At 44.5% G+C, this 13,612-nt stretch overlaps 1 protein-coding gene across 1 annotated transcript; it reads right to left on the minus strand.

Moving 5' to 3' along the window:
* Window positions 1–4,956: 4,956 nt before the first annotated feature.
* Window positions 4,957–11,028, minus strand: LOC104270328 (somatomedin-B and thrombospondin type-1 domain-containing protein-like; the record flags this gene model as incomplete). The annotated part of the gene is made up of 4 exons (XM_009864654.1): window positions 4,957–5,165; window positions 8,517–8,693; window positions 9,844–9,922; window positions 10,824–11,028. Coding segments are annotated over 4 exons (579 nt in total), but the record flags the coding sequence as incomplete, so codon positions are not given.
* Between the last annotated feature and the right edge of the window lie 2,584 nt (window positions 11,029–13,612).

A 13,612-nucleotide genomic window follows, 5' to 3' on the forward strand; every position in this document is an offset into this window, starting at 1 on the left:
CTCAAGTAGAACAAGCGCTGAGCACGGCACCCAAGAGGAAAAAGACAATGCACAGAAGCAGAGCGATGTTGACCTTGCACACCTCTCAGCATGGGACTGGCTCTTGGGATTAGAGAATGGTGATAAAAAAAACCCTTGCACCTCCTTTCCAGAATAGACTAGAGCAGGGAACTCGTGGCTTTCGGGGAGCATGGGGTCACCCACTGCCTGAACTCGTGGAAAAAGGGTAATACTGGGATATGGGCAAAGTGCACCATAGTTCCACCTTTCTCCCTTCCCAATATCAGTTTAAGCTGTTTACAAGATGCAGCCAAGCGCATCATCCTGAATGCTCTCTAGGTCCCACCAGCGCCACAGCATGAGATGGAAGAAGAGCAACAGGGAGTACCACAGAGCAGCAGCCTGGAGACCCCACGTATCCCTGTAGACTTCAAAAGGTGGTGATTTACAGACTACATACAACAGTCTATATAAACTAATATATTTCACACAGCTTGAGAATGGGAAAACCAGAGTGTTTGAAAAAGAAAAAAAAAGTATCTTGCTAATATTTGGGTTTGTAGTTTTAAGCTGCAGGAGACGTATTTACAGAACAGAGTAATCTCTGCTGGTTCAGACTCTCCTCTTCTTTCTCACCTCTACTCCTCCACTTGCAGTATCACGACTATCACCAAGCAACTAATGTTATAACTGGAAAGGACTTAAAAAAACTCCCTAAAAAAAAAAAAGAAAAGATAGTCAGTGATCTTAATATTTAAAGACTCAAAATATTCAAAATGAAGGATTAAAAAAATTGGTTTGAAAAACTAAAGATAACAGAATAGTTTCATTTACGGAGAAGTATTGCTAACTCCTACCATTCAAGCAGAATGTGCTCAACTCCTCTGGCCACTGAGCAAAAGAAAGAAGTCCTTCGAGCAACAAGGTTCTGTAAAAAAACTACTGTTTTATTGTTCTTTTCCTTTACCTCTGGCTCCTGTGCTTTCTGGGTACATTTTATCTCTTTTTTTCCAAATGTCCTTAAGAAAGGAAGCAGAGCCTCATACATTCAGATGACTGCAAACCCACATACCATGTCACTCAGGGGGCTGCTAGGCCTAATGAAGATCTGGTGATTTAAAAAACCACCTTCTGTTTCAAATGCAGAAGAAAACTGTTGAATCACAGGCTGGACACTACAAGGTTAGGGTGAAGAAAAGCAGAATTCTGCCAGGGCCTTCCTCTCTCCGTACCATGACGATGAAAGATTTCTCTACAACAGAGACAATCACATGGCTTCTTCAGCAGCTTGTAAAACGGCCTGGATTTTTTGCTTGGCTTTTCATCATTAAAAATTGAGATCCTCAGCTGGAGAGCAGAGGGAAGTGTAAGAACATCGGTCAATCTTAATTTTCCTTTTACATAAATCCAACTCGCTGGTGCTTCATCCGGAGCCAGGCTGGTGCCTAGAAAGCGGAGCTGCATGTGCACAACTGGCAGCTCCTCATTATCAGTGCCCAACAGGATGATCTATGGAAGATGATGACTAAGCTCCTGGCTTCACGTACTTGCTGTGGGAGATGTTCTGTTGATACCCAATGGTGAAAGGTTTTTAGCGTTGTCATGGGAACAGCCGTCTTCTTCAGTGAACAGCTTCTCCTCCATGTGAGACTGCCTTGCTTGTTTACAGAACAAAGTCGTTTCTCAGGAGTGCTTTGCCTTGGATTTCCAACAGTCTTTTCTTTCCCGAAACTCAGGCATCAGAAATTATGAAGATGATGGATGTTGATAAAGCCCCTAGAGGGAAACAGGCAGGACCCAGTACAAGTCTACACCATGAGCTGATCTTCATTTGCAGGGAAAGTGATCTGACAGCTTCATTATCTTCTGCCTGAAAGGCTCACTCTTGCTCTCTCTCATATACACACACATTTGCATCTCTCTCTTTCCTTCACCCCCAGGAATTTGTTTGTAGTCACCCAAGATGTAGAGGTGAAGCCAGCACACTGCACAGCTCTTTTGAGGATGTGCTGATGCAGAGAGACATTTGCAATGTCTCGTTTCGTCAAGTGACCTCACTTGTGTAGAAATACAGCTGCTAGGAGGGTCCCTCGCGTTAATTATTCCATACTCCTGCATCTCCAGGCTATGGTGACAGAAGCAAAAGACTGGAAAGTCCTACTCTGCCACCATCAGCAGCTTTTGGTAGGACCTCATGTTATCAGCTCTCAGGGATGAGGCAGCAGCAAAGAAAATCCCAACCAGCAAGTCACTGCCCATAGGAACAGACTATTTTGTGCTTACTAATTTAGTACCACAACTGTCTCACAAGCAGGACCCAAAAGAGAACACTACTGATAAATCAATCATTCTGGTCAATTCAAAATGATGAGTTTTTTCTCCAATATTTTCCTTGAAACAGAAATTTGCAAACAATGAAGGGTTTGAATATTTTGATTCAGATTGTTTCAATCTTGAAATAAAATTTCAAAATCATAGATCAAAACACTTCATTTAGGAGGTCTAAAAACATTTCACCACTTCTAAATCACCCTCTTTCCTCTGTCTCCATCTACAAGGATGAATCACCAAATGTGGCACGAATTCACAAGCAGTTTCAGTCAACCTGAAATGCATTTTAGCAAATTTACTGTGAACCTCCAAAAATATAATCAAGTCCAGATTCTCTAGTGATCTGACCCAGAATACTATTTCTGAGAAGCCTATTCTCAAACTTCTCAACTCTTCACACCTACCTTCACTCACTTAAGAGACTGATTCTGCAAACTTCCTACATGTCAAGTTTATATTGAAACTGGATGGAGTTTACTAGTTTCTGCCAGGCAAAGTATTGTCAAAAGAACCTTTCTTAAGGGTCATTTATTCTCAAAACACTGAAGCAAGAGTCTTCTGCCCTGAAAGGTTCACAACCAAATGGATTAATGTAAGGACTAAATATTTGACAGCACGTACTATGACAATTTAATAAGTATTACACACAAATACAGTACAGCCAACACTTAAGTACTCAGTAAATGAAAAGGATTGCAGTTAAGGTGTTCTAAGATGCCACATCATAAAGGCTTTTCCCACTTGACTCTATCATTTATAACTTTGCAATACAGCCTTTTCCTACCCGACTGGCTCTGATTTTCTAGGAAAGGGGCACTGGGCTGATCATAAATTGTGGAAGACTAAATTTTTTAAGCATAAATGACATCCATTATAACTTTAGTACTCAATTCTGAAAGTATCTGGTAAGAGCAGAGTTTCATGTTGTCAAAAGTTTGGGTAGATTTTGACAATGAAAGATGTTTCAAATAGCTGGCTCCATTCTGCTCCTGAAACGACTGGCCACCACTTTACCATACTGTGGCCCAACACAGGGCTTCTGCAGGACAAAGAAAAGCTTTCAATGACCAAATGTTACTATGATTACGTTTCTCCACCAAGAAAATGAAACTGTCTTCCAGCTTCATAGAAATTCCTCTATGGAGCAATAACCAAAATGATGTACCCCAGTTACCTATTCCCAAGCCCATCTCTCAGAGGATCGCATCCCTCTGCTCACAAACCAGCGAGCCCCCCTGAGCTACTCGCTCACACACACGTTAGTTATGGATTATGTCAGACAGTGAAGCACAAGTCTTTTTTTTTTTTTCCTTAAAATATTGCTACTCTGGGATGAGATCATCCCACTGTGAGTCATTAATCCAGAGAGACAGCTTGTAAAAATACAACAAAAAGCAGGACCTTGCTCTTAGAACCCTATGGCACTGGCCAAGAGGTATCAGGCACATTCAGACCTCTCACTGCCATACTACACACACCTCTAACCATCCTAAGCATGTATCAGCAGCACCCTTTCATGTTTCCACGGGTTTCATAATCCAAATCTATACTAGAGTCAGACTTGAGCATTAAAACTCTCGTCTGGAGCCACCTCCAGCCACTCACCTGGGTTTTGACAAATATAATTACCTGGATGCTCACCACTGCAGTGCTCTGCCACAGATTCAAAAGTACTTGTATGTTAAAAGAAGTATCACATCGACTTCTGCATAGTGCTCACAGTGATGAACTTCCACTGGTAAATCCTAAGCAGTTCTGGAACTGGTGAGCAGCAACTTTTCCTTCAGTCTTACCCACTGGAGCAGAGCAGTCAGTGGAAAGACTGAGTGGAAGATATCAAGCAAGTTCAGGCGCTGAAGAGATGGCACTATACAGATTAATCAAACAGATACACACTGGGAGAATGTCTCCAGTCTCCTTTATTTTCATTTATAGAAAAGTATGAATACATATCAGCAGAATATAAAGAAAATACTTCAAATATTTTCCAGTTGAAAATACAAAGCTATAGCTTGGTACCCTCCTGGTACCATTGGGAAAACTTCATATTTACAGCCCCAGGACTGCATTTCGGGGCAACTCAGAGATGCTCCTTGAAACCTGAAGTCCAAGAGCCCATTTATCCTTGGTACCTTCTATTCTCACAGACTTGAACAGGCTCATTTCTGAGTTTTGCCAAGATCAACCCTCTGTAAGACTGAGGATCAATATGAAATGATGAGACCAGGGAGGGTGACAACAAAAGGAAGAGATATATAAGCACAAGCAGAAAGTATCCACAAGGAAGTACCATTGCCATGAAAAGAAGGCACTTAATTTATTTTGCATTGTCGATTCTTCATTGAGACTTTAGAAAAATAATAATGAAACCTGGGTTCTTATGGCCTTTTTTGTCCAATTTCTTATTTGGTGAATTCTCCTTCCTCTTGAGAAAGGGTGAATTTGCAAGAAGTCATAAGGGTCAGACAAGCCTCCCTCGGGGAAGGATGGACAGAAAGAGATTGGCACTTCACAGCAAGCCTGATTCCTTTGGAAATCAAGGAGTACGCATAGACACAGAGGATGCAGGACGTCCCACTACCAACAGCAACCTCTTTAAAGTAAGTGGCATAGCCTCTGCCACGGAGAAACCACCATTTCGGTTGTGGTTCCTAATGCTCACGTACGTTGCTGCCAGACAAGCCACACAGCACTCCCTTGCTGGGACTGTCAGAAGTTAGATGAACAAGAAGCTGTGAACAGAAGGACAGGAGCAAGTGTCCAGCTGACGAATTCTCTTCCAGGTTCCCTTGCATCGAGGGTTCCCTACCGCCTGCCAGTGCAGCAGCTGATTCCTGAAACACAGCCGTAAGAGGGAGAAAGTTAACGTGATGCACCTCCACTGCAACTACAACAGTTTAAACCACCTAGTAAATCTTATTTAGTTTCTTAACATTGATTTTCATTTCATGGACCCAATTTTGCCTTTTTACTGCTGTAAAGAAGAAGCAACCGCAGTGACCTCCACAGGGTTATAATAGTGTGAAGTAAAGCCACAATCAGTCCGGAGCACCGGACTGGAAGAACTTGAAGTAGCACATGCTGTAAATGTTAAGTCCAAAAAGATTCACATAAACATTCCCTCAAGGTGCCCAGCACCACATGCAACAACTCACAAAGCACACCAACATCCCTGAAACACATGACAGGTTGCAAAGTGGGCAAAACACCTTTCTCCGTTTTTCTGTATAACACCATGCTCCCTCTCAGCAGGCAGAGCTCTATTGCCACCCACAGCCATCGAGATGTTGAATAAGTAGCGAGCACGCAACACACAGCACATGTGGTGTGAGCAGGTGCAGGGACACGAGCATCTCTGGATAACCACGTTAGCAGAACACTTGCCTAAACTTTTCTGCTTTGTGAAGAGCTACGCACTAACATGGCTTCTCGATGGCAGCTAGCCAGAGATACCAGACCCATAAGTGCTGGAACAAGGTTACTCACAGGCCTCTTAAGTAAAGGACAAAAAAACCCAACTAACCAACCAATCAACACCTTTTGTCCCAAGCGGTCCATCAATACATTCACCAGAACTGAACAGAGAAATATCTTACTAAAACAACCAAGCAGATCCACAGACCACTCTTCACAATCAGTGGCTGCACAAGCGATGCTGGCCTAATGGCCACAGAAAGTGAAATTTTTCTACAGCACTGTGCCCCTTTCCAGATTTTAGCATTTCAAGGTTTAAGGGAATCCCTCACATCAATGTGTCCCAGACCTGACCTTTAGAGAAGCACAGATACCACAACTGGACCAACTATTGCCCTGTGCACAGAGCTGCCCACAGAACAGCCCAACAGACCCCATAGTTGTCTGGAAACTGGAATTACTGCTCTAGCTCCACAAAGATGACCTTGCCTTTGCTTTAATGTGATGTCATGCTCCAGAGCAGGGTTTTATGCATCATATGTGGTTGGAAAAGGCTCTTTGCAGACCAGAATCTGCACAGGGAGGATTAAGATCCCAGATAAGTATCCTGCACACAGAGCAGTCCCACAGCCTTCAGAACTCTGGGCTGCAGCTTTACCTTTAAAAGGCTTTACTCCTTAAACACGTAAGCTAAACTTGGTTACTCTCGTCTTGCTGGTGGGGAAAGCAAACACTGACTTTGCTATGAATCAAGGCCATCCATCCACTCTCTCCCTTCACCCCAGGAGCATGGGAATAAACTGCTGTAGACTGGAAATTTATGTGCTACAACTGCCACATCTTGCTCCAGACGATGAAGAGCAGCTGATCCTCTGAGACACAAGCTGAGTAACAACTTCACAAACATCAAGCCTCTGCTTTATTTGTAGATCTTCCAGAAGACAATCCAAAATTAACAGATCAATTTCCCAGCTAGATGCTCTCTGCCTTGTTTATCTCATAGCTTTCTAGAACAAAGAAGCCAATGCAAGCTGGATTATCCCACCTATCCTCACCTCATGGCCACAAATCAAGGACTTGGGGAAACCTCCTGAGGTTGCATAACAGGGGTTAAAATGAACTAGCTTCTTCTACAGAGTGGGAGACAGGTGGAAGGCACAGATAACAAGTGTCTATCTTTAACTTGAAGCATTTATAAGCCAGACTCCACTCAGACACAAGAAGATAATTAGGAAATACTCTTCAAAATATACCAGCATTGCCGAGTTTATTTTAAACTCTGTCAGATGTTTTCCTTCCTGAGAGTCACTCTTGGAACAATATCTCGGGGAACTAAACGCTGGCACAAGCTGCCAAACTGACAGAGTGAGAAGCAAAGCACCGGCACGGTGTGGGTGGGAGAGCAGCAGCCACGCTCGCTTCCCCGCAGAGCCTCAGCCCCGGAGACTTGGGCCAGCGTGCACTGGCACAGGTCAGCACAGCCATCGCTCTCAGGCCACCACAAACTCGCCACATCTCCTGGCAGAATTACACTGGTTGAAGTTACTATCTCTGAGTTACTTCTCAGAGATCATGGAGGCTGTTTTCTTCCCCTCCACGCAACCTGGTAAAAAAAGTGTATTATTTCTGTCAACAAATCAGAGGACAGCTCTGTCATATAAAGAATACCTTGAGATGATACCTTGAAGATATCTTGAGATACCACTTGAGATGTGAGTATCAAGAAAAATCAAGCAAGATACCCAGCCCTGGACAATTATCTCCGTGACCCATCACTCTAAGGTCAAATTGTGATAAAGAAGACGAGACCATGTGTTGAAGGTTACCTATCTAGGAGATAGGTGGGACTTATCTTAAAGATTCACATGAAATGTGAAAGAGGCCTCACACACACAATGAGGAAGCTGCAGACCACAAACACCATTCGTGTTGCACCTGCCAGTCACGCGTTCATCTTCTCCAACGAAGCTGCCCAGCACTGCTGGCTCAAGGACATCTCCACATCATCATTCCTAAAGGATATGATCCCATTTCGTTTCTGCTTCCATTGCAGTGCTGTTCACCAGATCAGGTGAATGAAAATGCCCCAGTCATTTTGCAGCCCAATGAAGACATGAGTTTCTAAACATGCCTTGGGAGACAGGACTCCTGCGTTGCTGGCTCTGCCACAGATGTGTTTCACAGCTTTGAGCTACTCCCTTTATCTTTGCTGGAGCCTGCCCAATTCATACAACCTGGGTGGTCCCCGTCAGGGACCCCAACGTTTCTTCAGCTTTCCAGGGCAAAAAGGGCAAAGACTGAACAGTACTTCCATCCAACCTCAGCTGCCAGTACATACCCCACGTCCCTAAGCCAGCTGCCACTTGCCAGAAACACTCATAAAGGGTCACTTCTGGAAACAAAATCCCCAGTGCTTAAAAATCAGACACAGATTTGATTTCATTTGGCATCTAATGGGACTGTTAACCTCAGAAGCATGGTTGGAGTGTCTTTAAAACAAAAAACTCCACATCTGTGCCACCTGAAAGTCAGTGAGATTTAGCAGACTAAGAGCAGCTACTCCCACACTTCAGTCCTCTGCCACTGCTTTAATACATGAGCTTCACCAGGTCATTCCATCTCTGCAAGAAGCTCACAGCATGCAAAAAAGACCAGTTAATGTATGTAGAGTGCTCCAGAGAGCTGCATGCAGCACATGACACAGCTGGGACAAGCAGATCAAGGGAGAAGAATGAAAAATTCAACATGAAAACAGAATCCAAAACTCTTACTTTTTGCTTCCGCTGCCATCCCCAGAACAATGTAGGCTTCTGGAGTCTAAGGCTGGGTGCTGACACTCCACGCAGACAGTGTGGCCCTCCCTGAGATACTGCATCCAGTGAGTGTAGGAGTGGTGGCTCTGCAAGCAGCCCGGCGTGATGGCCACAAGCTGGAACTCAACACAGTACCTGCAACCCAAACAACCGAGCAGGTTAGTTCGATAACCAGATTAGAGCTCTCCACGGGACTGGAAGAGTCAGACTAAACTGGGTGACCATAGACCTCTCATTACTAAAAAAAAAATAAAGAAAAAACAAACCACACATACGAACACACTCAAAAGCTCCCAGTAATAAAAACCAGAACACGTGGTGTACCTGCATTTTGACAAGGTTAAATGGGGAATAAAACTGCTCTGCTGGTGTTTTCAACTGACATATCAAAAAATACCAGGAATTACTGGCATTTATTTTTACAAATAGAGACACAGATTGGTCAAGCATTTGACTAAAGCCAAAAAAACAACAGACAGGTCTTCCAATTCAAATTCTGGTATCTATTTGCTGAACCACACTTTCCCTATCATCTGCTCTCAGTTACTTACAATGGATTTTGTAAAGCAATTCGCAACATGAGCTAAGATTAGGTCTGTAAAGGTTTTCCTTGTGATCACCTCCCTCTTAAGAGGTATAGTGAGGTTGTCTTACCTCAGTGGCAGGACTATCAGATTGACACAATATTTCTGCCCTGCTCAGATTTTCTGTGGTTGAGATTTTAACAAAACCCAAGAGATTTTAACAAAGCCCGAAAGAATTGGCTTTGCTTGGAGGGAAAAAACAAGTAAGTTCATTAATCATCTATAAACACTGAAGAGAATTCTAGTTTAGACTTTAGCAGGTCGCTTCCTTATCTTATAAAAAAAAGATAAATACACGTGCAATAGAGCTGTGCTCACATTTTTGAATTTCGCAGGGAGAAGGCTCAACTAATCAGGAGTCCAAGGGAGGCTCAGGGTGAACAGATGCTCTATCCTTCAGACACTTAAGTGAGGTGGATGGATGCACCCACGCTCTGTGGAAACACTTACATGTACAACAGCACGTAGAGAAGAAAATTAGACAAGTGCTTTGTGCTGCGAGAGCAGCTCTGGAAAACTCCACAGGAATGACAGCCCTCAACAAGAAAGCAGCACCGCAGTAAGAATCTCTGGGGAATAACTAGCTTGCAAAGCTGTGTGCGAGGGGTTATAGGCTGGGAGATGACTTTTCCCATCAGGACTGTGTTGATGGCTGCCAAGTTGGACGAGGCTTTGAGCAACTTGATCTAGTTCCAACTTACCCCGCTCTTTCATTGCCGTCAGCTGCAGCTCTTTTCTTCCTTGCTTTTCCAAACCCTCCTGTTGTAATTAATGCTGGGACTGTGTATACCAAAGAGAGAGAGTACACAGAGTAAGTGGCAATACTGCACTGAAGCTGTTTACATCTGCAAAACAGTTAAGATGGGCCTTTAATGTCATACAGTTTTATCTTCAGCAGGAGACAAAAAAATCTAACTTTGTACTTTCATATTATCCGTGACCATCAACCATTCCACTGAAAAAAGAATCCGTATTTTTGCCATATTTTTGCCTGAGCAGCTTAAGCCTACCCAAAGACAGAGAGGGGAGGCAATATTTACTTAATTATAACCCTCAACAGGTTTAAAGAAGTCAGTTACAGCCAGCATCCAGACTGCACAGAGTTTCACTCCAAAGTACCAGCAAAAATGACAAGCAGTTCTTCTAAAAATCAGTAAAGGTATGGCATGAAAAGTTCATTTGAACAAACTGAAATCAGGCTTTTTCTCCAGAAACTAGTTGGAGGTCTCCCCTGCCTGTACTCTGCTCCAGGGCAGAAAAGTCATATATTGCCTTGGCCAGGTATTGCTCTTTCATGACTTTTTGCAGATGAATCATTGGATAAATAAAGAAAAAAGTGCTCAACACCCACTTAAGAAGTTTTAAACAGAGAGAGATCTACCAACTCTATCAAAATTGCCAGAGATTTTGTCTAAGTGAGATCACAACAGGCTGTAATAGTTCACTTTCAAAACTCAGCAGATCCCAGCAAGGACCAGGCACTACTTTCAAATACAGTCCCGGGAAGGATATCTCTGTGTGAAAAGCTCCGTTCTCCATCACGCCAGACAGGCCCAGAGCAAACACGCCGGCGTCTGAAAACAGCTCTTTTCACAAAAGAGGACAGAAAGATCAGCTCTGCTGACCCAAACAAGAGCCCTCTCCCCGATTACTCAAACCCTTACATTTCCAGCAAACTTACTCAGGGACTGTTTGCACTCTGCTCCTTGCCGAGTCCAGTACTCCACGCAGCCGGCTCTCTCCTCCAGAGGCGGGCAAGCCTCTCCTCCGTTCCGGGGCTCCTGGGTGACGTGCCTCCTCCGAACACGATACGTCGTCTTGCAAGGCTCTGCGCAGCCGCTCCAGCCACTCCACTGAGATACGACACAGGGGATAACTGCAGGAAGAGGAACAAACAGGGATGTGGCAGGTTACAGAAATTACACCAGTGTCGTGCCTTCTCCAGAAGAGACGCTTTTGAACACAGCTCGGTCCAACCTTCCTTGTTTCACACCTGTCCCACAGTTGTGTTGGGCACTTCCCAGAAGCTCTGTCCCCAGGAAATTACCTGCCCAGGAGCTCCAGCCATCCAGGTTAGTCTACATGGGGCCCGCCACCTCCCTGTCCTACACCACTGCAAACCGGGACCTGCACCGGATGAACTGAGCACAGTTTTAAAATTAGACGAGGTCAAACTGAGTGGCAGGGGAACAGCAGGACAAAGAGCAGGAGGAAAGGGTGGGTGTTGCAGACCCTTCATGCAGATAAGATGTGAAATCTTACTGACTTCTCTTGTGAGATGTCACACAGCAAATGATGACCAGCCATGGAGCTCGGACCATTGTGTGGCAGGCTGGAGTTGAGTTCAAGAATCAAAATTAAACAAAATGGCTTCCATTTCATGTGTGTTGGAACCAATCCCAAAATATCCTGAGGATGTGACTCATGGTTTTGAGTTTTGGGAACCTGCGCTTACCCCATTTTGTGATCCATTCAAACCCATTAAGAGCCACTATGCTCAGCACCTTACAGTAACAGACGTTCACACTCCCATTTACAAAGGCATTCAAAACCCTGAGTCCCACTGATTTTGCTCGGGACAGAAGCTGCTAAAAGCTGTTCTGAATTCCAGCAGCCTTTCTGAGTAGCTCAAGCTTGATACTTCAATTTATTCTCCCACAGATAACCCCTAATTACTGCATTAACCTCCTTTGAAAGTGCCCTTGTCTCCGGAAACTTTGGGAAAATCTTTCAAATGCTTTTCTTCTTTGCCTGAAGTCACCACAAACAGCTTTTTACATCTATTCAAAGATTAAGAATTACATCAAGTAATTCAGACCTTTCAAAGATGCAGTGATGCACCACAAGAAAAGTGTGTGCGTTGGATTGTAGGCTACGCAATATTATAATCCTCCTGTACATTTAATTTATTCTAAATATTCTGTTCCCATCAGTTTTGTTTGGCATCAAATACTACTGTCTTTGCCTTAATTTTTTTTTGCTTTAAAAGTCAATTTGATAAAGTGGCTCTTGAGTGGTGGTAGAAAGAAAACTACTGGAAAAAGACCAGGATACAAAGGTAAAACAAGTCAAAACAGAAGGGGTTCCCTTACACCCAGCACAAATGAATCACAAGAAATAATGCAGAAATATCTCATCGTGCACAAAACCAGCTCTCTTGCCTGACCTCCCGTGCTGGTTTTGACTGGGATAAGAGTTGATTTCCTTGACAGTAGCTAGTATGGGGCTACATCTTGGATTTGTGCCGAAAACAGTGTTGATAATGTAGAGATGTTTTTGTTATTGCTGAGCAGTGCTTACACAGCCTCAAGGCCTTTTCTGCTCTTCTCCCCAAAGGGATATCCCAGCCTGTAGGACGTCATGCTCAGCAGATAGAGCTGGGGGCAGAAGAGGGAAGCGAAGGCGTTTGTCTTGCCAAGTCACAGTTACATGTGACAGAGCCCGGCTTTCCTGGAGATGGCCGAGCACCCACATGCCAACTGGGAGTGGGGATGAATTCCTTGTTTTGCTTCACTTGCATGCGAAGCTTTTGCTTTACCTATTAAACCATCCTTAGCTCAACCCATGAGTTTCCTCGTTTTGACTCTTCCAATTCTCTCTCCATCCCACTGCGGGGGAGTGAGCGTGGGGCCGACCTGTGGGCTGGGGTTAACCCACGGGATGGCACCGGAACACTGGCACCATGGCACAGGTGCCCAGCACCCAAGGGGAGCCGCGACAGCCCTCGCTACCCCTCATGATGCCTAACGAGGGCCTGAAAATCATGTTTTTCTTACTACTCGTCTGTAACATGATGAACAGACATGAGGCGTTCCTGTCTCTCCCAGTGATCCCTGCCGACTTCTGAGAGCAGCAGGATTCAGGTGACAAGGAGCATCCAAGAGCACCCACCCAGGCAGGGGTGAGGAGGGTTTATGGGATCCCGGGACGGCAATTTTGAGCTCGCTGTGGCGCTCTGCAGACCCGCCAGCCCGTCCTCATTCACCAGCACTACTTGTTTAAATCACTTTGGCACATGCTTATTTCCCACCCATTTTCCAGCTCTCTTTTGAAAGGAAAGAGGCAATTAATTCACGGGAATATCCACCCATCTGCCTAGAGCAAAACCCTACTAAGGCACAGCTACGCAAGTTTAAAAAAAAAAAAGAAAAAAAGAAGGCATTATGTGAGCAGGTAAGGCGCCTCGAGGATGCTGTTTATAGAAAGAGAATACGAGATGGCACCACTCACTAGAACAACTTTACCTCCTTAGTTCACATCCATCCTTTATCAGAAGACATAAAAAAGGGGCCCTGCCGGGCCAGCGGCGGGAGCTGCAGCCGTCGATGCCTTTTGATCGTTTTGTTGTTGCAAGGGAGCACGGACTAGCAGAGGCAGCAGCTTTGATCCCATCCGCAGTAATTCACAAGAGGGAAAGGGAGTGGGGGATTCCCACTCGGGAAACGTCCCATTCCGCACCGTCTGTACCAG

This window comes from Apaloderma vittatum, unplaced genomic scaffold (genome assembly GCF_000703405.1).
Source record: "Apaloderma vittatum isolate BGI_N311 unplaced genomic scaffold, ASM70340v1 scaffold24282, whole genome shotgun sequence".
NCBI classification, from domain to species: Eukaryota; Metazoa; Chordata; class Aves; order Trogoniformes; family Trogonidae; genus Apaloderma; species Apaloderma vittatum.